This window comes from Bombus bifarius, unplaced genomic scaffold, assembly GCF_011952205.1.
Source record: "Bombus bifarius isolate JDL3187 unplaced genomic scaffold, Bbif_JDL3187 scf7180000007977, whole genome shotgun sequence".
Classification (NCBI taxonomy): domain Eukaryota; kingdom Metazoa; phylum Arthropoda; class Insecta; order Hymenoptera; family Apidae; genus Bombus; species Bombus bifarius.
This window is the reverse complement of record NW_022884362.1, coordinates 582,620-608,651: the sequence shown is the minus strand read 5'-3', so window position 1 is coordinate 608,651 and position 26,032 is coordinate 582,620. Positions and strand designations below refer to the sequence as shown.

General features: G+C 39.6%; 1 protein-coding gene across 1 annotated transcript in view; it reads right to left on the bottom strand.

Moving 5' to 3' along the window:
* Positions 1 to 26,032, bottom strand: part of LOC117204053 (protein madd-4-like) — a 252,796-nt gene that overhangs the window by 5,636 nt on the left and 221,128 nt on the right. The window contains exons 7-14 of the mRNA XM_033441053.1: positions 24,359 to 24,500; positions 23,060 to 23,192; positions 15,227 to 15,329; positions 13,892 to 13,990; positions 4,753 to 4,894; positions 4,458 to 4,551; positions 1,525 to 1,916; positions 654 to 783 (exon numbers count right to left, since the gene is read on the bottom strand). Coding sequence (XP_033296944.1) covers positions 654 to 783; positions 1,525 to 1,916; positions 4,458 to 4,551; positions 4,753 to 4,894; positions 13,892 to 13,990; positions 15,227 to 15,329; positions 23,060 to 23,192; positions 24,359 to 24,500 — 1,235 coding nt within the window. The remainder of the gene's footprint in view (positions 1 to 653; positions 784 to 1,524; positions 1,917 to 4,457; positions 4,552 to 4,752; positions 4,895 to 13,891; positions 13,991 to 15,226; positions 15,330 to 23,059; positions 23,193 to 24,358; positions 24,501 to 26,032) is intronic.

Below are 26,032 nucleotides of genomic sequence, written 5' to 3'. Positions count from 1 at the left end.
GTCCAATGAATTTGTGACGCAATGTGTCCACATATTCTTTATACTGTGTTTTATTTCATATAGAAGAACGTTGATGATGTAATGATTTATAGAGAACGATAAGCGATAACATATCAATCTTCTAAGATCGCAGTCAGTCTACAGAAGATATCTGAGAGAAAAACACTTATGAATAGCGAGCGTTTTGATCCTTACGTATTAAAGAATTATAAGTGAAATGTGAGGCGACCTTTTTAAAAAGGAAATACTATATAATATTATATAATATTTAAAAACGATTTTAATTTTGAAGATCAGTTACATTTTTTAAATAGACAAGGACAAAATGACTATGATTATGATCAGATAAAACCGAAAGTTTATTCGTACATCGGATGTCTAAAATCTTGAATATTCCAAAGTCAAATGTACATTGATATTAAAAATAAAAGAAATAACAGTGGAACTGACTGATGCTTTAAAGCATCTACATGACGGAAAAATGAACAGCACAAACTTATTGGACGACCTAATAGATCAGAACTGTAGAATTAAGATTTCATTCATTTTCATGTTTAATACAGCAATATTTATAAATAATATAAAAATTAAGGAATGGCTTTCTAGTGCGAAAAAGTTACTTTTGATTAGGAATTTGTTTTTTGACGTGTTACCTGGGAGGACAAGGATGATCGTTGCAAACCCTTATCCTAACTTCCGGTTTGGTGTCGGCGGTGCAGAGAAATGGCATGACGGTCTTCCCAGTGTCGTCTCGCACGCAATTCACTATCAGTTCTTGAGAACCTGAAATATTATTGCACGATGAAAAAGTAAGGTAAAATTAGCAGAACTGATGGTCAGTAGAAAGAGAAGGAGAGAGAGAGAGAGAGAGAGAGAGAGAACATTTGTGTTCCGGCGTGGAACGAGTCGACTTTAATCTATCGGTTCGATGCGATTCAATCGGCTAACTCGTCGTCGAGCACCGCTGATTGTACAATCGCGTCGAATTATCCCGGCTAATTAAGCGCTCTATGCGGAACGAACCTAGATTCATACCGTTAATCCTTACTGATCTGATCTCCGATAATTCCTTGACTTACGTTTGCGGCTGATTAGAGTCGCTTAAATATAGTATTTATAGAACGAAAGATAGATAATTCGATTAAAAGGATTTTCCAAGCATCGGTATAAGCTGCGTGGAAATGCTATGCTTGAATTAGCAACAACATTTAAACGTTACTTCATACATTCTCTTCGACGAAGGAACATCAGAGTTTTCGAATACAGTCTCTTTGCGAGTGCAATGCGTGACGATCAAGAAACGTACTCGTCACGCCGCTTTTGAAGTTTCTTGTTTCCTCTGTGAATTTGCATTCCATTTCCATTCTGTTGCTCCGTTAAATTTCAAGCCTCGCTGAGACTCGTCCCAGTTTTGCTTGGTACAATTCGCAAAATTCCTTTACAACATCTACCACACGCCTTAGCGTTTGCACGCGTTTAATTTTCACTGTTACGAAACAAGTTATAGAACGGAATATCCTTTACCTCCGAGACAAGTGGCGCTGCAAGGAGTGTAACCAGCTTCCTTCCACGAGTAAGTAGTCTGCACGTCGCTTCCTGGAGCGACCTTGATCCCAGCGTCGTAACCACTTCCGCTGGAACTTCCTGCAGATGATCTATAGGTGTCAGTTAGGCTTGGCTCGGCATATCCGCTATCACCGACAGTATCGATGCCATAGGTTAGGCTGTTCTCGATCAGGTTACATGGTCCCATCATGCATTTCTCCTTCTCGAGCGGCTTCGGTCCTGAACACTGTCGATCCGGAAGATCGGCCACCGTTCGACTGAACTCGAGGTATATCTTGCAACGGACCTCTCGATGCCTGACTCCTTCGCCACATGTGACGGAACACGGTGACCATTCTTTCGCGATGAATCTGGAGGATCATTCGTTTAACGATATAAGTTCGATATGGTGTCCGAAGAGGTATCCTTCTTTTTACAGTCCGTTCGAGGTTTTCGAAATGAAGCTCGTAACTTCTAAACGAAATTCTATTTTCGAATCGGGCAATTTGACATATTAAATTTCGTAAAGATTCCTGATTTAAATCAGTGTACGATTTGACATGGTGGAAGGAATATATTCGATATCTTTTATAAGAACGATAGAAGAAAAACGTCGATTCCTAATTTTAGTGGTCGAACAGGCAAACTTCGAAGGAATTTCGAATATATTAAAAGTGGTGTCTTTGTGCACGTTCGGATATTTTGGTTCCCTTCTTTATTCCTGTAGAATTTATTGGTTTCCCGACTATGTATTCGTAGTACATAGAGCGACCCATACATCTGTCCTGTCATCGATTAGGTCAGATAAATAACTGCCGGTTATTCCAGGATTACGTTTAAAACCGCGCCTTCCATTTCCCTCCTCTCTATTCAACGCTATTGAATCGAGCCACCCATTCGAACTTATCCGCGAGTACCTACTTTTGTCCATCAATCAATGACTTCTAGCTGACAACGTTTTCAATTTGCTTTCGTGTATCGGCGATATCAGTTCGCGGAACAAATACAGCGTTACGAAAAACTAGGAATAATATCGAAGAATAATATCATAGAAGGTGGCAATATCCTCTTATCTTTTGCAAACAGCGACTAATTACAAATCAAAGTGTGCTCCTACTCTAGTAATCCTTATATAATTGTTTTTTAACGAATTACAAATTAAAGCTTGTTTTTAATAAATCCCATTAAAAATGAATCGACTAATGTATTTCTCTCTGACGGGAGATGCGATTTTTGTTCTGAGGATGGAATCCGGCGAAAGCTCGTGTAAAATTCGTCCGACAAGTACCGAGCCAGAAAATGAGAGAAGGAGGGCAGCTCTACGATCTAAATAATGCATGCTAAGCCTACAAAGTTACAGTGGTATAACGTGGGCTGAAAAACGAGAAAAAGACATCGTTGTAGGGGGCAAAGGAACAAACGTAACAATCTACGTAATATCATCGTCGTTAGTCTATGCTAATGCTTGTTCTACGGCATTCGCGTTATGCGCTAATTAAATCACGGTAAATCTCGTAATCTGCATAAATGCATTAGGAGCAACAGCCAGGAAAAAGTTAGCTAAGAAACAGGGAGATTAAGCTTCCGGAATTTCAAGCAAAGAAGAGATATTTAAGTTGGAAAACTGTTGCGCGTCAGCGGAAAACAGGCCTGTCGCGTTGCGTTGGTTACTATTATTTTCCACGAGCAACGGAGATTTTTATTTTACCGTGGAAACAGGGTGAAAAAAATATAATAAAATAAAGAAACGCTGAAAGTGTATTACGTTACACGAACGCGACAGGTGTCGTTTTTCCTGTTTGCATTTGCCGTAAAGCGATATTCTCGCTGACGCGCCTACGCAATGCTAAGATAAACAAAAAAAAGAAAACACTATACGCTAAAAGAAGAAGAGGAAGAAGAAGAAGAAGAAGAGGAAGAAGAAGAAGAAGAAGAAGAAGAAGAAGAAGAAGAAACGAATCTGGAAGAGGATTCGTCTAGCCTAAAGTTGGTTGAGGGAAATGGTTAATAAACGAAACGGGGAAGAGGGTGGAGAAAGGATGTAAAGCGTTCGGTGGTAAGTCATCGTGGAGGCTGGTAAGAGGGCGAGAATGTCAAATGCTTCTAAAACTCGCTTAACCCTGATTTCGTTGAAAAAGGAGAAGCTTTTTAGATTTTGCGGTGAGTTACAAAAGCGTGCGAAGAATCTACGAGAGATTGTAGAGCACGCGGGGAAGGAGAAGAGGGTACTGACGGTGGCGATGGTGATTAACAAGGAGGAACAGAGAAACATTAAGCAGAAACAGGAGAACGTCGGTTTGCCTTGCTCTTTCTCGGGAGCAAGAAGCAAGAAGCAAGGAGCAAGAAGCAAGAAGCAAGAGACAAGAAGCAAAAGGCAAGAGGCAAGCTATTGGGATGGGATAGCGAAAGGGAAGGAGTTAAGAAAAACTTAAGAAGAACAAAGAAAGAGAAACCAAGGAAACAAATAGAAAAGAAAGTGGGTGGGTGGATGCTAGAGAGAAGGGAATCGACGAAGTTAGAAGAAAAAGAGAAAGTAAAGGAAGAGAACACAGAAGTGAAAGAGTTAAAGTGATAGAGAATAGAAAGAGACACAGTAATGGGATACCTCAGATACAACCAGCCACAGGCAAAGTAGATCGTATATCTGTCAGGACAGATCAATTGACGTCAAGAAATGAATGCTTTTAAGAAGGAAGACTTTCTATCTAAGACTTTCTATATACGAGTTTTGTTATTTTGATCAAAAGGGGGAAGGAACAGCGCAACGAGAAGCTCTACGATTGCACGACGTGTGTAGTAATATTGTAAATATCTAGCTCCGAGTCCGCCTCGGCCGGCTGAATACATATTACCATATCGATTTATATATATCCGCGCGTATATCTTTATCAATTTTCAGAGAAGTTACTTACGTTGATTCTGAGGGTATCGGCTGATCGATCAATTTTTCTGACACTGGCGGAGGCGGGTACGGTTGCATCAGTGGCTGCGTCATTTCTTCGCCATCTGAAATGAAAATTCACCGATCATAAAATATTTTTTTACCAATTCATCCGAATCGACGACCATCGACGAGATTCGAGGTCGTAGAGAATCGTTTCGAATCGTGCAAGCGAGAAATCAGAAAGGATTCTACCGATAAACACATTCCAAATGACACGAAGAACGATTGTAGCGGTGCATAGGAATGTAACTTATAAAACTTACATATCGGGCAGGGGATATTTGTTTTACACTCTTGCTCAGTGTGCGGTCGCTCGGTAGGGTCGCAGTCCTTTGAGATCGAACCAACGGCATCTCTGCACTCGATTGTCCTTGTCCTGACACCGGTACCGCATGTCGTCGAACACTATCGATCACATCGAGGAAAAATAAGTTTTCACGTTGCCAGCGAATCGTTCCGAAACGAGGCCAGTGGCTATTAGTTTAGATTAATAATAGATTAATAATCTGATCATTTATTCTCATGAACGGAATGTACACTTGAATAACAGATGAAAGTATAGGAAATTATGAATCTGGTTGGATCGATGAGATTGGAGGATCGTGAATATGAAGTATTTGGAAAAGTTTATGCAACCACCAAGTCCCGTTTTACACACCGTTTCGTTTTTAACTTTTTATTTTGGCAACTGTGAGCAGCTTTAGTTGGAACACGGTTTTCACAACAAGAAGAGGATACGAAGCGAGATAATACCGAAGTCGGGGCAGGATAAAGTCCATAGAAATAGGGGAGAATACGAAGGAAAGGCAGGGCGAAGGAACAATAAAGTTTCGTGACGCCACTGTGGAATCTAATTTCGTATACTAACTGGTATTTGCAAAGTTCCATTTTAACGTTCAAACAATTTAAAAGGTTCTTCTGGAACGACTCCTCGAAGATCGTTATCGGGGTGAGGTCTGCCACAGAATGTTAAGGGGCAGAAGAAAAAACGAGTTAAGATACTTTTCAAGAATATCTTTCTATATGATGGCCTATGATGGATGGCAATCTTTGTCACGATATATTTACTGTTTCTGTAACTGATCTGCTTTTCACTGGAAGTATAACCTTTCAGAAGACAATTTCCCGAAACTATCTCCTCGAATTTGTAACTAAATAATATTTAATATTTGAAACAATTTGCTTAGAATAAAATTGTTATTGAGAAATAAGATGTATAATACATATATATTCTTCATATCGTTATATAATGTTCCTTCATTTGTGACATAATGAAAATAGATAATAAAATGTCTATATAACTTGACTTAAAAACATGGATTTAAATTAGTTCATCTTTCAAGTACAGATTTATTTCATTCCACTTTTTTAGAGATAAATTTTCAAAGAAGATATTAAGCATCGACGATACGCTGCAAAACATTTTTCAACTTTCGAGAAACGAATTTCTTGCTTCATTATAGGCTGAATGTGTGGGTCTCGCGTACACGCGACGTGACATGCAGAAATATCGAACAAATTTCCTCTCAGCGTGTTGTAAATCCGGAAACAAAGCACAGTGCTCGACCTCTTTGCTTCCTGTCACGGAAGATATGAAGTAATTGCTTCCGTTGATCACTCGTGACGTAGAAACTCTTCTTTTCGGCCTTTTCGCTCTTCGCGAAGCAAACCTCTAAGAAACACGGCAACATTGAGATAATACAATTAAGAATCATTGATTGCTTCTTCACTTTAATTAATATGAAATTTGTCAAGCTATATTTATCCCCATAATTAGACTGCGCGAATTTATGCAAATTTACATTTTTATAGATCCAAACTAAACTGAATCAGAAGTTTGTTTCATCAGCTAAGTAATAGAATAATAGATATTATATTTTGCATATTTTATATATCTTGGCATATTGTGAATTTATATCTGTATTTTGTGAATTTCTACAACTTTCAATTTTCTAGAAGTATATGAAAATTTACACTCTACTTACGACAAATTCAGTGTTTGTCTGTATCGTGTCTGTATTTTGATTATGGAGAATATGTAGAAGTTTAATCGAATTGATTAACGCGAAGACGAGACAATTGGAATCTTTCTTTCAGGATCGATCAGATTCGCTTTTACGTCGGATCAAATCGCAGCCGAATCTCAACCGGTAGGTACCATTTTCAGCCTCTCGCTGCGAAAGAGTCGTAAGGAGTAAGAAAGCAGAATGTCTCGTTGAAGGCGCCACGGTGGTGATCTCAAACTTCTCTCAACCAGAATAAAGTCTGTTGATCGGGGAGGTAAGAACGAGGAATGGTCTGAGCGGTTTAAAAGCGCGAGCGAGAAGGAGAGTGAGCAAAAATCCGGATACCAGAGCTATCATTCAAGACGTCGAAGGTGGAAAGGTGACATGAACGAGAAAAGCGGAAACCCACTCGACTTAGCCACTCTGCCTTCTCCTTTACTCCTGCTGTTTGCTTCTGTCCTTATTCTATCGTTCGTCACATTTACCTTTCCTTTTTTATCTACTTACTTCTAAGCTTTTTTCTCCTTTCGCTTTCCATTGCTTTATCCGTTCATCATTTACTTTATTTCAGCCCCATTATTTCTGTTTCTTTCGCTAGTATATCTTCGTCTCGTCAACCGATCTACCCTTCTTTCTTTGAATCGCTATTTTCGTTTTCCTCTCTTCCTTTTCTTTTTTTTTTTTTTTTTGTTCTTTTTTGTTCCACTTTGCTTTCATTTAGTGCACTCCGATTTTCCTTTTCTTTTCTCTCTCTTTCTCTCTTTCTCTCTCTCTCTCTCTCTCTCTCTCTCTCATTTCCTTTCTCCGTTTTTTAACTTCCATCCGATCTCAGCATATATTTCCCGTGTTCCTCATTCCTTCATCCCTACCTCTCGTCTCAAAAGCATCAAGAAGGAGGTCCGATATCGTGGAAGTGCTTTAAGGAGCCCTGTGCTTTCAGTTCAATATTTGCATGGCTCCTGAGCTCACAAAAGAGAGAAATCTATCAATTCCTGTCTTCCGGTGGTGGCTCTTTCACCCTCTCTTCCTCTACCTCTCTCCCGTCCGTTCACTCTTTTTCCTCCTCTGTAGCCTCGGATGAAATCATTACCGTGCTGACGGGTATAAGAGGGCTGCCTTTATGTATTGCTGGCAAAAGGATACCGACGCCATCTCCTTGCTCCTGGCAGGCTGCAACGTTTCCTTCGTCAGCTGGAGTGAGGCCATTGTGTATCGATCAAGCATGAGATGAGCCGTAAATCATGCTGCACACACTTTTGCTTACACGTGACTAGGGATATTTTCGTATCGTTCTCGAAAGCACGCTGTTTGCCGCCTTTGTTATCGACACTGATAAGCACCAGATATTGTATCGTACAACGTCCTCTACTTTCCTATTTTTATAATCGGCGACAAAACACAGTTATTGATGATTCCAAGTTCCGGTAGAACATTGTCAATTTTCTCCCTAGTTGAATTTATTATGAGTTTCAGTCTACAGAGCCTGTATTTATTTAATTAAGATCACTCGGAACTTTCAATATTTTTCACTTTCTTAGGAAACTTTAGTCTCATTTGTTTAACGAGAGCCGTCAGCTAATTCTAATAGCAACGTTTATCATTTATCGAGATGTTATACGTATTCTCTTTGTCTTCGTTATAGTTTGTATCCTTCCGAGCGTTGTTCCGTACGCATTGCCTCTATATTTTCATTATTTTGTTAAACATTTCTAATTTTTGTAATGTAATGGTCAAGAATGAATACTCAGATGATTTGACCAGGTTCCAGACATTTTCACTGGCATTTAATTCGGGCCAGTTGGCTGATTATGAGAATGCAGAATTAATTATCAAGTAATTATTAATTATTAAGTAATTAAGTAATTATTTAGGTAATCGACGATAATTTACCATTTGTGTACAATATTATGTGCGTATATGACGTATGATAGTTTAAAATTATCTGAATTAGCTAGACGGGATACCATGAATAGATGGAATCGTAGCTTTGGTAAATATCGTTCCATTGAATATACTCGCCTTACGGTATCTTGCAAGTGTGCGTAGCGAAAAGGTGATCGTTGTTCGTATTGATCGAAGAACGAAGAGTCATAAATCATATGGATCCCTTTCGTCATGTACCTACGTGACTAGATTCTTCGCCCTCGTGAACTGTATTGTGCGTAATAAACCAGTCCCACATTCACTCAACGATTTCATCGCGAAGATCAATGCGCAGAATGCTTTAATACCGCTTGCTCCCTGCCGAAAGAATTTTTCGGAAAGCATCGTGGTCTTCGAATAAATCGGCAAATCCTCCATCATCTTCTGAGCGTCGTAAATTTCCATTCACATTCGTCACTTTGGGAACGAGTAGGTATTAAATTAACAGCGCTTTTATATGAAATTACAGGGGAAGAACGCGACAAATTATATTTTCTATTTTTCACAGAGAAGTTGTTTTCAAATAGTAGTTAGTTGTCAATGTCTTCATTCTCTTCAAAATTGTTAAATATTGCTCATTAATAATAATATCACTCTATCGAAGGTATTAAAATATCGTTTGTCCTAACAATTGTATCTTTGGATTCTACAAAACTTCACATAACGATTACATCTTCGTACCTAACATGTTGTTTTAATTTTCGATAATAGGGTGATAAAAGAGTGTCAGAAATCAAAAAGTCCATAAAAATGTATATAAAAACGTTCTTCTCATTGTTATTTTCATATACGTGAATATATATGTGCTCTATTGACGAAGGATAGGGACTAGAAGAGACACGAATCGGTAATCTCCGAGTTGAAGAAACGAGGAGAGGAAACGAAATTTAACTTTCAATTTGCAGCCGAGAATTTTTTCCTTCCTTTGTGCCGTTCCCATTGCGCTCCTTCATTTCTATAGGAGACGCGGATCTTGAAATATTCCGAAGTGAAAACGTTTCGTTGTCACCACCCGCTGCCATTATGAGTCCGCACGATTCGCGAAATACCGACGTGCTTTTTACGTATCGAGGAGTAACAGTAATAAATACGTATCTGGGATGCGCGAGTGCATTTAGCGGCCCTCATGAATAAAGCATAACTTCGCTTGGCGGATTCCGCTGGGAATTCCGTTGATTTTTCCCACTTCGCGTGTACCAGATGAAAAGTTTTGCTCGTTCTCTGCGAGCAAGGAGAGGAAATAGAGAAAGATAGAGAACAGAAAGCAGGCAACGCGACCTTCTCTCGTACAAGTTGTCCCTTATTGTTGCGTCTCTTTGCACCTCTTATTGCAGTTTTATTCTTGCTGCTCGAGGTTGCATCAGCCAACACTGGGAGCACGCGAAGTGAGTCACTTTTCTGCTCAGGCCGTTCCATTCGAGAACGGTTGCTTCCCTTGTTTCGCGCCTGGCAGTCTGAGATACGATGTTGTAAAATTTTATTGTTCCCAGAACTTTCTTCAGCGTTTCCAGTTTGTTTCTGAATATAAACGAAACGGTCTCCCGCGTGAAGTTACATAGCGAAGTTACTTTAATTTCTTCTCCACCGGAACGATCTTATACCGTTCACATTTCCGATGATATTTCTCTTTAACCAGGTTGTCCTATCAAAAACAGAGGAGTTGTAATTGTGATTGAAAGTTGTGCTTAGTAAATGGACTGCGGATATTTATGCATGAACACCTGCTCAGAAACCCGTTTCACTTACTAAATATCATAACGAGCGCTATATTTTGAGTGCTATACTTGCGTGTTTCTCTGTACTACAACATAACTATATTCCGCGGTTTTCCCTTAAAAATTTTAAATGCACGAACATCTGGGCTTTACTAACGATAAATGGCATCGGCTTGTATTAATTCGCTGCACATTTCTCTAGATATGGAACGACGATCTCCACGGCGATCGTAGCCAACTAGGGAAATTGCTAGACGAGCTACGAAGTTGAATTCCAAGTTTCACAATTATCGTATGCTCGTATATAACAGCGACAATGTAGGAAAAGTTTTCAATGCATCGAGCTGAAACAGAAATCGGAATGAAATCCAAGAGGTCGGGAAAGCGGGACTTAAATTTCCATAAACGCATGAAATCGGATGTCCTCGAAACCAAATGCCTGGAATGCTTCCAGCAGATATCGCGCTTTTCAGGACACACAGTTGTTCGACCAACGCAAGAAATGGTTGTGACTATAGAACAGGGTACAGCATGAAAGGAATGGGAGGGAAGAGAGTCGGTCATCGAGTATCGTGCCAAAACGAGTCCTGAAACTCCCTTAGGCGCCACTGGGTCGTCGTTCGAACCTTCTACAATGTATACTCTCTGTATCTGAATCGCATTTATTACGCGGTAAGCGCGTACGAATTCCGTGGAAACCTTCTAGCAAAGTCATGGACCCGTGGTGCATGCTTTGCAGCAAAGCTGCAACGGCGACGCACTTGGCGGCGAGCCTCTTGATGCTGTGTCTCGAATCGATTTGTACTTGCGCTTGTATGCATGTATAGGCGTGTCATCGTATGCGTGTGACACAGCACGTGCACGTATGAGTCCACCACGAATGCAATCGGCAGCGATGAATTCGTGGAGCAACGCGAGGCATTTTCCACGAGAATGCACCCTCCTACCCTCTTCTTCACGCGCCTTTCCCACTTTCTTCCGCCTCTCCTCTCGAACCTCTTATCGCGCCGCTATTTTTTTTCTTCCCCTCCGTTTGTCTTCTGCTCGTTCCTGGCTTCTTGCCTTTCAACCCATGTGAAATGTCTCGTTAAATGTTCCGCAAAATCGCTGCCGAATATTTCTTCTTTTTTCTTTTTTGTTTCTCGTACAGTTGTTCCCTTTTCTATTTACTTTTATTAAAATTCCATGTTCTCCCACATGGTATATAGAGGTACGTAGTGAAATTGAATTACTCGTAGCTCGCGGTATGACTTGAAATATTTTGTCAGGGATGCACACGCGGAATCCCTGTGTGTTTCATTTATATCGTGTTTCGTTTCGTTTCCCGCGATCGCAACAGATAGAGCATTTCATTTTATTGAAAACACTTTCTACCCTCTTCTTCGCCCTTGTTTTTTGCCTCCTATATTCATGTTTCATCCCTTCGTTTTTCTATTGGATCTGGAAACGGTGCTCCACGACTACGCATTTTTTGTTCTTACGACACGGACCAGCCACGAGCATCGTAGGAAAAAGGCGTGTCCGTCTTTTTGCTCGAATACTCGAAAGGGCGATACGCGAGTGTGAGCGAAGTGGGGCTGCAGATAACCCAGAGAGGAGCGAATCGAGGGGACAAGAAGAAGGTTATTTGACGACTAAATCGTTCTGTTTGATGTCGGTGGATGATGCGGTCTGGAACATCCTCAAAGAGTGCCGAAAGAGCATCAGGGAGGTAGATACGACAGGAAAGAGGGTGAATCGCGAGGTAAAGGGAGAAATTCGTGTAGATACACTTGGAAGAAGGGACGGAGGACGAAGTAAGTGCAACCAGGCTACGCATTTCTCGCGAAGGGAAGCTCAGACGCTTCGAATGGTTGCGTCGTGAAGGTGAAAATTTACCCTCGTTTGCTTCCATTTCTACGCGTTCAAACCTGTCGCCTTTCCCGTGGGTTATTGGTGGATCCACGGTAGCTGTTATGCTCGGTCGAGTTCCTTCGGTTTCGAGAAAATCCGATTTCAGCGAATTTCTGGCGCGCGTGAGATCAGACAAGAAGTTCTTTGGACTTGGCTGGCTGTGACGCCGAAACGCTTTACCGAGGCGTTAATGTCGTTAGAACAGAAAGGGAATGGGGAAAGAGGCAAAAATGTTTGAGCAAATTAAGTGTTTTCCGACCACAGAAGGGCAGAACGGGATATAAAATTACTGGGAGGAAGAAAACTGTTTCGTGGTTCATTTCGTCATTCATTCTAGACGGACAAGAGAAAGTTCTAAATAACTTTGAACGATGGCCCCTCGATCCGCTAATTTCGTTGCGTTGCCTTTTCTCGCTATTGTCGTCCACGATGTTTTCGGTTTGAGTGCTACAATTTTTTCACCAGAGAAGTCGTGTCACGGATGTTTGCGAAAGCCTCCATATAGATGTTTTGATTAATCTTTTGCGACTGCATTGTGCGACTCAGATATGCATATTGTATTGATCAGGATACGATCAGAATGGTTTTGATGGCTAAGAATAGACATACGACTGGTAAAAGGGTTCTCTTGGCTCAGTTAAATTTCCCTTAGCGACACTAAATGTATTTACACAGTCATGTAATTACGATTCATATCAGTATAATTGATCTTAAAAGTTCATCATATATGTTCTTACATATATGTACATACAGTACAAAGTATTCCTTATATACAGGATAAAGGATAGCAAACGTTTCTTTTTTTGTTTAAAAGATTCGACTGACATGGTTCAAAATTTTGAACCAATCAAAGGGAAGAAAGATAAAATTGCATTCCCGCGGCTGCTTGGGCTAACGTTAACTCGCAGTGAAACGCGATAACAAAACATCTGGCTCGCACAAAGCAAATTGCAGAACGAGTTTCATTTCCCTTTGCAACAATCAGCCCGACCTGTTTACTGTTCCCGGAGGAAATCGGATTTCCTGATACGAATAGACAGATATAACCAGATAGAGAAAGGTTACACGTTCGTCTGCCTCATCCACGAAGCCCGTTAACGTCCTTTTAAGAGACAAAAGGTCCGTCTAACTCGCATAACGACGTTAACTCTGCCAGATAGAAATTATTCCCCCGTGTTTATTCGACGCGAAATTGCACGCGTTTTATAGCTTCGATTAAAATCCTGTTATGCTCCTGATGTAACAATGATCTTTGAATGATCTTTGAATATAGATATGTATAGCGTGACAGGACGCATGATTATTCTATATGCAAAAACAAGTCGATGGTGTAAAGAGAAATCTTTTTCATTCGAAACTATATTTTGCAGAAAATGGACTTTCCTATTAAATAATAATTAATTTTCGTATATCAAATTTTTGCACTCGCATCAAAGCAGAATTAATCAATTCGCTACTTGACACGTTTCCAAACTCGTCTTTCGTCGAGAACGGAGTTTTGCGCGAAACAATTTAGAATTCCGATAAGGAGAGGAAAAAAGATCGTTCGTTGTATAGGAAACAAAGATGAGAAATGAGTTTATAACTCGGCCGATTTAGAAACCGTTCTCTAGTAGAGGAGTCATCTTGACGTTGGTAATAAATACTGCTGTGGCGCAACCCCCTGTAGGTCGAAAGACCGTCACACTAGGTGGTAATAAATACTGCTTTCCTCGTGGCATCTCGTCGAGCCCTAAATTCCACCATCATGCGAATGACTTTGGTCTGTCTGCACCGATATCACTCCTCCTACTCGTTTTGCATGTTCACGGCATGTACGCGCGCGAGGGTCGCCGTTCCGGTACCTGAGATTGTCTTGTACTCACCTCGCTCCATTTATTCGTCTCCCACATGGGACAAGAGATGGTATTGCAAGTTTCTTGGTTACGGGGCTTGTGCGTGCTGCTACACTTGTGGTCAGGCAGCTGCAACAATAATGATTTAAATCTTTTATCCGATTCAATGTGTAAAAAAAGATATAATTTTTCTGGCAACATTCTTTTATATCAAATATTTGATACGAAATTATTTTGTGGACAAAATTTGTAACTTGTTATAGAAACTTTGTAGATTTGCAAATATACAATATCTCGCGAATACGAAAGTATTTAAACGCTTCTAGAAATCTATTATGAATGTATCGTGTGTGTTAAAAAAAAAAGGCACTTTGGAATTTCATTAACATTATAACAAGACACGACCGTCATGATTCTTCAGTAATTCTAATGTTTATCAAACTATATTATCTGAATAATTGGATATTCTACGTGCTCTTATCGCACCTATTATGTTCCATATTACCGCTAAGAGAATCATCTACTCATTGCTCAGGTATGACACAGTGGGATCAGCATAGAAGAAGATGCAAATCCTCGTGGTGCACGATACGTCGTGTCTAACCATACGTATTTTCAACGTGTACGTGTGCTCCCCGGCTGCTCTTGTCGAGCCTCGGATGAGAGGATTTTACGGTGGTTGACAGAGAACCGCGAACGGCCCTTGCAGTTTAAACGAACCGAACTAGGTTAGGGTTCGTGGGTTTTGCCAGGTTGTCATAGGCACCAGAATGGACAGACGGATGGATGGATAGGCATGTATCTCTGTGACAGTTCTAGCAGAGATCGTGTTGCGAACACTGTCGTAAAGTCTCAAAGACGAATGAAATTATCAATTATATTTGTGTCGGGTGTCAAGCCTGAGATTTATATTAGCGAGATCGGCGCGAAACGAGGAATTACGAGCCGTAAAAGGAGTCGATGCAGCAACGGGAAATTCCAACGATAAAGTGGAGCGAAATTTCGATTAGATTATCGTTATCGTTGGCACGGCTCCGATCGTACTTGCGAAGTATATTTCGTAAACATAAATCCCGTGGACTAGACGCGACTAAATCCGGAAAACGTTCAACTTTCCCGAGAAACCGAATAGAATTCCGGTTACGCGGTTACGTATAATACAATGAAAATAAAATCTGATCGATCTGTCTTTCGCTTGGCGACGTTTTCGTTCCGTTTCGCTTCTTCTGACGTTAGTCTGGAGAACGTTCGCCATAGTGTGTTTCCCGTGGAAAGAAACGGGGGATATCCAAGCGAAAACCCCCGGGAATTTAATATAAAAGAATTCCGCGTATTTAAATTATCTTTATCCCAGTTCTTTTTTACCTTCGTAGTCTCATTGCCGTTTTCCTCGGTACAGAAAATGGTTCTGGTCCTCGATCCGCCTCCGCAACTGGCGCTGCACACGCTCCACTCGCCGGCTACCCATCTAGAAACGTAAAAAGAATCAATTGAAACGCCAGTCTAGTAACTGTATAGTAGAAATGTAGGCCTGTTACATGCATAACGTTCCACGTTCATATGTAAGATCAAAGCATCATATTGCTGTTTCTTCTGACGAATATTAAGAATATTAAGAATATCGATTTTATGGAAAGAGGTTTCTTCAAAGTATCGTTGATAGAAAAAATTCGCGATTCGAATTGCATAGTTTCCGCGAGCGCTTCGAAACCGCTTGAAAAAAGATTCAATAGCTGAATTAAAATGGAGAGCTTTCCCTTCGACGAGGTTTTCGTTCAACCGGAAGTCATCTTCGATACCGCAATCAGATCCCGCGATGCTCATCGTTGAAACAGCTTGCGTGCAAATCCGAGATGAGAGCACCATCGATCGAAGATCGATATTTACAACACCAAGTTAATTGCTGGCTACGTCTGCGATGAAAGCTTTTTCCTCGTCGAAGTTACTTTCGACACGTTCGGTGAATTTGCCGATTGGAGGTAGATATTTTCAGAGAATAACCGATCGATATCGAACATGCTGTAATTTGGAATTAACAAACTGACTGATTAACAAACAGTAAACAATAACAAGTAAATACTTTTGAATCTGCAAAGTTATTTTTATTGTAGTTTACTATAAATAGTTTCATTTTAGTGAATCGTTCAAGATACGATTTAATAAACTTTTGACGAAAGGAAGCATTACTTGATTCGAGAAATGATAGTCGATAGAAGCCGGAAAAATGTAACTGAAGGAACGCTAATCGCCGTGGACTTTTTCAATTTCCGCTACATCGCGTGTTTTCGAGGCAAAAGTGTTCGCGAGTCGCCAGACGAATCCATCGATCGTCGCTAACATGAAAGTTTTGCTCGATACGCGACGAGCTGCGTTGCTCTCGTTGTAATATGTGTAAGCTGGTCCCGATACGTCCACCTAGCTTGGCGGTTATTTTCTCTGTCGTTGTTTGAGCATAAAAGCCACTGTAATTCCAAGAAAGTAAATGTTCCATAGTACGTGTACCATCTGATAAAAATGTTCCAATTCCTTTCCAAGTTTTTTAGCTTCTATTTATTACAAGGGCTAAATGAAACATATTAACACGTTCGCGACTCTATCTTGACAAGATCGTCCCCAGTGATCGATAACGTTTTTACATTTAATAAATCTTGCATTTTAACATGTTGATTGTTTTGGTAGATTTTATTTACTTTTTATTTATCCCTAAAATCATAGATTATTTTACTCTTTATAATCCTTATTTTATGGTTTATTTTTCTATTCGAATAACTTTTTTAAATGCAACTGAAAGACTAATTGATAATTAGATTTGTGCGTGTTTATGCAAATTCATAGTTTCATAAATATACCAAATGAAACGAAAGTTAAGTAAATCTTGTTTGTAGATTTTTATACCTTCGAATTCCCAATAAATGCATAAACATGCGCAGTTTACTGATAATACCAGATCTGTTGACGAGTTTTCACGATGAGTTATTAGCTAATGGAACGAGACGTGACATACTCTATCTTATGGATCCCTTGATCTTGAATGTATTGCACTAACACTAGGACTATCTTTCTGTTACGATCACTAAAACTACGTAAGTGCCTTTGAGAGCATTAGCGTTTATTTTTCTTAAGACCGAAACATAATTATTTATTCCTATTTTGCTTTCATCAGGTCATATTTATCTTTTAGAACTTTCTGCCACAGATACAATATACCAGCAACATTGAACAACAAAATTTCACAAATTTTTTAATCCTAATTATAGATCTTTCTTCCTTATTTCTGCTCGGTGGTAGAAACTTATCTTTTTTTTTTTAATTTAAACTATCTCTTTAATTGAACATCTTGATAATTTTCTCTAAACCAAAACACAATACGTGTTCACGTATTCCCTGTGCCTATAACACGAAACCATCAACCACCATGTTTAATTACCCCTCTCTTAGCCTGCACAGATTATATAGCCAGACTCTGTACACGATTCTGGTCGATCGATGTTAGTAGCCGGATCGTGAGATTAATCGTCAAATGTTCCGGAAAACGCTTAATGGAATTTAATTGGGCCTGTATCCCTAGCACGACATAGAATAATAGCCGCTGAAGTATTCAGTGGCTTAATACACAGTTGCGGGTAGGCAGCGGTTTAGAAATCCCGGTTCTCCTGGGGGATAGCTGAAACGTCGACCACTTGCCCGGCCTGGCTGAATCGAATTAAACTAAATTCTCGGCCTGGCCAATTAGCACCAATTTAATGTTGACGAGGCCCACTCCACTCAGTGATTTATTAACCGTTGTGGCCGTTAACGTTGCTATCGGCCCTCCCCGTTTTGATTTTTCACCCTCGAATTCACGATCAATCGTTACGTTCCTTCGTTTTCGCAACACAAATATCGCAACGATTAACGAACAACGACGTTCGTTAAATTATTCATGGTCCAATTACGACGGATCGTGACATTATTTCATGAACCACTTTATCGAACGCATTTTACTCTACTCGAGAGACGTTCGATGGAATCCTAAGACGGTAACTGTAAGTTATTTTTTGCTTTGAAGCGACTATGAAACATTTCAAAGGTTTATACTTGAGTTAGTTGATTTAAGCGAGATCTTTACGATTGTACAAATTTTTATGCATCAATTACAAATTACAACTAATACACTTTACAAAGGCCATATAGCTATTTAAACAGTCAATTGTCATTGTTAGCAATGAAACAGTCAGGCTATAATACTAATTTTACACCAAATATATGTATTTGCAATAAGTATTATGTAACTCTTCTATACATTTTCAGATTGGTTTCAAATCTTACCAACATAAATTTTCTGTCGTAATTGTACAAACGCTTTTGTCAGCTAGTGCATGTATTGCGTACGAACAAAACACCGTACTAAATCGATCAATTATCTTAGCTGGTATTTGCTGGTGTTCGAGAAGCATCTTCATAAGGTCGAACAACGTTAAAGAGGAAAATGTGGCGCGAATCAGTTGCGTGATTCGCCTCTTGTGGAAAGTTAAACGGTAGTTCAAGTAACCCGAGCCACTCGAGATTCTGGTTGGTGCAGCATTAACCGTAGTTCTTGGCTACGTGCATCATCCAAGTGGCGAAGTTTGCTCTGGTCTGGCTGCATATAATAACGTTAAACAGCGACCCGGGGACGACTTGACGAAAATTTTCATAATTTAGCTTCAGCGAACGTTCTGTGTTCTTGACACTTTGCGTGTCTTTGCTCTGGAAATCGAGGCGAAATAAAACGAAACGACCGTGGTACAAGGCTAAATCCGGACAAATTTCTGGAGCATTAGGGAAAGGTTCGTTTCGCGACGCTTCGCCACGCACGACTGAAGCGAGTAAAAAGCACCCTTTCCGTTTCCCTCTGAGACGAGTTGGCCGTTTTGAAACGCGCGAGTGCGAATTCACGCTTGAAACGAGAAATATTGTGGCGTCAGAGGCGAAAAAATTCGTTTCCATTTATGGGATGACAACGTATTTTTCTTCAGATACTGTGCTACAGTCAGCTTTGTTATATTCTGTTCTTGAAATTTCAATGAAAATAGGCGTCGTATTACGGCGATATTTTTTATTCAAGTGCAATGAATTTCACACTAAAATTGGGATAAATCTAACGGACGTAATAATTGATTCTCTTTCATGCCGATGTACGTAGATAGATAGAATAGAAAAGTCTTAAACCGTCGACTATACGAGGATGTTTTACTTTTTATAAAAAAAAAAGATACTTTGTATTTTACAAATACCATCGTTATTTCTTGAATTGAATTTTTCAGATGTTTAATATTAATTGTCTACCTGGCTAACGAAATGGAAAGAGAGAGAGAGAGAGAGTGAGATGGACGTCGATCGGCAACAAGGTAACAAACTTAAGTTGCACGTCGAGTTATACTTTCGATCACAAAGGGAAAAACTGTGCACGTTTCAACTACATGCTATATTTTATATCCGGTAAAAATGGTTCGCGGCGAGTTTTTTGTACTTGATAGCCGAAGTAGTGTCTGCCAGTCTGGAGAATGATTCTCATCGGGAACAAGCTTTAAAGCGCCTCCTTTTTATCCTCCGTTTCCTTTATCCAGACAAAGAACAGGCCGTATCGTTCCAAGAACTAAGATTGTGTCTTCGAAAAAATATCCTCGGGACGTTCGCCTTCCCTTTCTCTTCTCGTTATCCCGTCTGATCGTTACGCTTTATCGCGAACAGTTTCAGCTTCCCCCTGGACGTCCGTGTTATGAATCAGAGAAATAAATTTCTCTTTTGTTCCATGCGTCGTTTAAAGGGTACCGAATTCGGACATTGCAATCGTTATACTTTCCCTGGTGAAATTCATTCCGAAATATGACCTAAACTGTAACAATTCTTTTTCCATAATTTTTCATTAATATATAATGTCTATCCTCTTTATGCATTTATGAGAAAAAAGATGCAAAGATGCACAGGATACGTATATGATATACAAAAGTGTTTAAAATATCCGAAGTAAAGTACTAAAGAACAAAGTTATAATTTGTAATAGGTAAAACGAATCTCTATGTTCTATTCTTTTATTTAATTGTGCCCATAAAACCTTAAATTCGCGTAAAAATCCAAAGTCGTTTAGTATCAGTCAAATACGTCTCAACGAAAATTTCTCCAAAGGAGTTTTCTATGTCTCGTAATTTTTTGAATTTCGGATTGTAGAAACTTCTACAGTTATCAATAAATCGCAACGAATTTCTGAATTACGACAGCAAGGTAAGAGGAAAAGCACACACTGGAACAGGTAAATACCAGGGTTCTAGAAAATAAATTGTCTCGTTTCTTCCTTGTGTCGGGTCGTATCGTAGAAGAGAACGCGATACAACAACCATCATCGAGTGGAACGGGGAGTCGTTTGTACAACCGTGGGGAGATTCGCATAAAAGTCGAGCAATTCCTTTAAATAACTTTTTCAGGAGCATGGAACCTAACCCCAGATCCGACGATGGTCCCGACTAGTTGGTACTTTATAGCTGGCAGATCGTTTCGCGGAGTTACTCTTACGACGGTTTTGATCGCGATCTCCGGAGGAAGAAGCGCGCTTTATGTCGACGCGAGCCGTTGGCTCGCAGGAAAAACAGCCATATCGCCGGACGAATTGTTTGTTCGACAGTCGGAGTATTCTACTTCCTCCAGGCTGTTCGTCTGTGTTTCTTCGACCACGATATGCGAATCGACGTTACGTTAAAAAACGGAAAAAAAAGACGTGAAAAATGCGTGCAATGTAAAATGAAGGATATGGGCAGATATCGGATATCATATAAATGTGTGTTCTAAAATGGAGAATATATTGCACGGAAAGATAGTATAAACGGAAAGATAGTCGAGATGTACTTCTTCCAAGTTATTTTTTATATTTGTTGATGAAGATGGACCAAACTTATAAGATTCTAACGATGCATAGACATTCTTTATGATTATATTGTTATAGCGAATATATCGATTCACTATACTATAGTAATTCACTAACCAATGTATGCACGTATCAATTGTCTAGTAAGTAAATGAACATATTTTCTAGAACTATCAGTCTTTTTATTGAAACTTCGATGGAGCAACTTGAAAGCTGAATATTTATTCCAGACGTATTCTCTAAAACGAAATGTTCTATATTAAAGAATAGATAAGATTGTGTTCTCGTCTATCTTATTTTTATCCAATTGTTATCTCTGACTAAATCTTATGTACGCGAATTCATACGAATACATTTTATATTCTGTACATTCTGTATATTTGCCAAACCCGATGTTTTCATTATGTTGCACATATACAGGATAATGTACATAGTACGATATACAGGCAACGTAGAAGGAATAACTTTCAAAAAACTACCTTGACGTAAATATAAAACGTGAAACACCGTAAACAGCGGAATATTCGACGATATTCGAGAAAGGCTTTATTCTGAACACTTGTACAACGTGGCTTGCAAGAAGGTAGCTATACATATGTATATGTAGCCGTTTCGATATTCAACGAGCGATTCTAGCCAAAGTGTTCGCAATCGGTGTTTTCGACGCGGAGGTAGAACAAGGGGTTTGTCTCCGTCGGTGAAAGGTACTGGGGGCTTGTTTTTCCAAGTCTCTTTCAGAAAGAGGCCCGCCGGGCTTTTGCTCTTTCCCGCTACGTTCGTCGACTAATGGCCGTTCAGTCCGCCTGAAAGCTCCGGCCCATCGTTTCCAAGCCCGGGTATTGCAAGTCTACACGGCTACCATATCCATTTCTGCGCGTTGGTTGCTCGGTGCACGCGTTGCACACGTACAGAACCACCACCGATACGGCTTGTCTAACAATAATCGGGACTGCTTGCTTGCTTTGTCCGCGGCTACGGCGAGGAAATTGGTCAGAGAGGAAGATTGGCCGGCGTTAATCCCAAAAGTGGGAGTTCCGATTTCACGAATAGCACGTGGAAAATACGAGAATTTCGAGCAGCTGCGCGAACGTGCTCCCCGAGTCAAACATTCCCTGGTCTGCTCGTAAAACCGAAACGCTCAATCTCGAACCCCGGGGTCCCGCCGATTAGAAAAGCTTTAATGAAGTTTCTGATCCTAGGTTTCAGTCCAACGTACAGGTTACTTGGACTCGCAGCGATTCGAAAAATCGCGAATTTCTATTTTTCATCTGTTGGACGTAAGTTCTCACCAATGTATAATATATTAAATCCGTCACAAAACGCAATATATAGCGCCAAATGGAAGTATCGGTACGGCCTCGATTTTCATATAAAATTCTTTCTAAATCTGTAAAAAATATGATTCTCTATTTAATTTTTTTTTTTTTTTTTTTTTTGTAGAACATAACTGTCCACTCTAAAGTTTAAATATACCAAATATGAATCATGAATTTTTAAAACAGTCGTAAAGTATTGGCACACTTGCGATTTTGCAATATAAATTTATTATAAGATTTCATTTTATTTCAAGCTTTATTTTAGTGTTATAATAGAGATAAGAAATATATATATAAAGCAGAGTCCACTTTAAAACGTTCCTTGTTTCCACCGAAAACAATTATATAGAAAATTGAATTTATTATTATATTTTATAAAGTAGTAATTCACTATATGTGATAATATTCGTCTGATGCAATTTTTCTCAAAGTTATTCACACGTAAAAATTGCTGCCTTCGATATCGTTCTATTTTCTATTTTCGTTGTAACCTTTTAACAAATCCTCAAACCCTCTATGTTCGTATAACATCTTTTTCTTATCCCCATAGAACATTCGGACAAAGTTTGAGAAAACCTGGAACGTCTTATATTACAAATTCTGCGTCCTAAATCCTATATTCCGAAGAGAATGAACGGAAAAAGTTGAGTCACCAACGTCTCAAATACCTCAGCCCTCAGCTAAAGTCATTGATTTCTGGAATAGAAATATCAGATCGAGTTTCTTTTCTCGGCGACATTGGTAGAAGAGAAATGAATAGAAATCTAGATGTGGAGGATTGACATCGCCCCCGATGGAACTGGTTTTTCTACCGCGAGCGCGTACAAGCACTCCATCCATGACTCGTGGAAAAATCCGCGAACAATCTGTCAAATACTCCTTGTACTTGTCCGCGTATGCGCATTTGAAGCCACACGCTTCGCCTCGATACGAAAATCCGCGGCATCGGTTTAACGTTCTTTGACACGGACACGTACACCAGACGTCGGGAAAGGTACTCACTTTGCAGTGCAGGGGTGCGTGTTGCACGGCATCAGGGTCTTCTCTGGCTTGTTGTCCGGATCGCAATAGCTGTCGTCTACCACGTTTTCGTCCGGGCCGATCGTCTTGCACACCGCCATTGCGATCTTGAAACCTGACGGAAAACGGAAATCGTATTTCAACTTGTGACTGAAGAATGATAACTTGCAGAAGGAACGTTTTTCGAAAATATCGTGATCTTATCTGCTTCGTGATAGTCTTGTTCGCAGTTATCTTTGGAAATAAAACTGGAGTAAGAATGTTGAGCAGTAATTGCAAGGCTGAGAATTATAGAGGATTATACGTTGGTTCACGAAAATATTTCAACACTGATAACTTCTATGTTCTGTGAAACATGTGTAATTTTGAAATGTTATAAGTACTATAAAATTTGAGACGAATCTGAATATAGAAATTACAAGATATTCATCGCAAACGATATACTTAGTAAAAAGTTAGCATACAACGTGAATAGCCATTCTAAATATATAATATCACTGAACGTTAATATTTATTGATATACTGGGTAATTAATTATTAAAATGTTTTAGAGATTCCTGCAGACGAGGATAGCTTAGAGGATTGCATTTGTATGTTTCATTTTTTCTTGCTCTTCCATGAATTTTTTCGTTTGCGAGATGGGACGTTTAAAACGATCATTTTAAATTACATCGACGGTACCGTTTTCGTAAAGTGGAAAATAGTATAAAGATTTAAAGAGGATTCCACTACGTTTCTGAAATAGAGATTTATCGTTCGTGACAAAATTTTGCTCTGCATTCGACTAAATTTGGTCTCGTATATTTTCATAAAGAGACTTTTCAAGCGTCCATGAAAGATGAGGTTTCATTGAACGGGTATCGTTTCGATGATCTTTGTTCTACAACTTTAGCTATCTCAGAATATTCTACGTAATACATAGACAGCACACATATGGTTGAAAATAAAGTTTTCTACGACAAGTATTTCAAGATTTTCGCCAACTATTGTACATTTCTCCTGTTCTTTGACGAAACAACGAGGAAGGAAACTCTTCGAGTGTCCAACGTTCAAGGAGGGCAGCGATTAGAATGCAAAGCGTAACGTTACGATAGCAGGGAGAAATCAACCGGTGTAAGTAGCCGTTATTAATTTCGGCAAAAGTACCGAGGAACGTTGGACGATTCGCGGGTTCAAAGTTCATTAGAATTCATTGCTCCCAGCGTCGATGTAAATGGACTACCTCCCGGTGAACTAATTGTAAGTGCTTCAACCGAATGAACTTCGTAACCAACCACTCACCTCCGCCGCATGATTTCGAGCAGGCGGATATCGATTCCAAACTCCAGGAGTATCGCGATTGGCAGCTCGACCCGTTTCCGCCGCACACGCCGCACGGGTCCGTGTTCTTGTTGCTGCCGACTCGCAGGTCGCAGCCGACTTTCTGAAACACAGATCACACCGCCTTCGTTAACAGAACTGTTCGTCGTTCTTTTACCAAATGTTTCTCTTTCGATTTGCGTCTAGAAAGTTGCTTAATGTTATTTGCGCTGTGTGGAATTGGCTGAAAAAATTAATTTATAGGTTTATACTGTTGATAAAATCATGTTGTCATAGACCTTTGTCTAGATTATTGTGATTCTTATCGTCTTTATCGAATTTGTTAATATTATTGGCGACGGGGTTCTTTCTTTTATTTTTATGTGGGGTTAATAAATACTAAAGGTTAATAAAGAAATTACTCTGTCTAATGCTGAAGTTAGCGTTAATAAAATGTTGTAGCAGTGTTTATAGAGTACAATAAAAACACCCATATAACGCGCGAGAAAAATTTAACAGAGTTTTTTCATCTTTTCTGGGAATGCGATACTTGTTTCTTGTTTATAGAAGCTAATAATCATAAGTAAATTGCAGATATTTAAACTTAGCAAAACGTAGAGAATATGCAAAAATATATAAAGCGTTCAAGGTAAAGTAGTTGTTATAAGATTTAGTACGTGTTTTCAGTTTTTTACTTATGTTCGTAAGAATGTAGATTTCCAAAAATATCCGCGATCTAGATATAACAAATATAAAGATCTATTTCTTCTACTTGAACTAACATAATTCACGTCGTTCATGTAACACTTTCTGCAACATGAAACATACAAAACATCTCGCGTTATATGATCAAGCCTCACAATATTTTCTTTTAATTATTTTCCGATAAATATTATGCAAATAAATGAATAAATTTGAACGTGGATAAATTTCGTCTGCATTTAGATTTCGAGATTTAACGTGTAATCAAGTGGGTAACGACAAATAGATAGTAAATCAGTACTTAAACTCTAAGGGTTCATGCTAAGTCCCCGTTTTATACCAAGTAGAAGCATTGGTCCTGGTGGGCGTATAATCTAAAGACGATCCCGCGCTATGTCACGCACCCCTGGGAGCAACTTCGATTTGCAATAAACTAGAACTTTAACTCAGTCTCCTGATACCAGGTTGGTTGTAACGCGAAACAAATTTCGACTCGGTGATCCATAACGCGTTTTGATCCAAAATTCTTTCTTTCCCCTTGAAAAAGGAAACAAGACACGTATACGTCGCTCAACGAGCTAGCTCTCTTATGCTGTCAAACGTAAATAGAAGGCGGAACGGAACGATAGAAGGTGTCATGGAACTCGAGCATCGAGCGCTAAACCGTAAAAGATTAATCAATGAAACGAAAAGAAGAGCGGTGGGTGTCACTCTGCATAATCTGAATGTGGTTGCACAGTTCGAACAGTTCGAGCGTCCAGTACAAATGCAGTAGCACCTTTCAGGAAGAGGGAAGAAGGAAGAGGGAAGAAGGAAGAAGGAAGAAGGAAGAAGGAAGAAGGAAGAAGGAAGAGGAAGAAGAAGAAGAAGGAGAAGAAGGAAGAAGGAAGAGGAGGAGGAAGAAGGAGGAGAAGAAGGAAGAAGGAAGAGAACGAAGAAGAAGAAGAAGAAAGA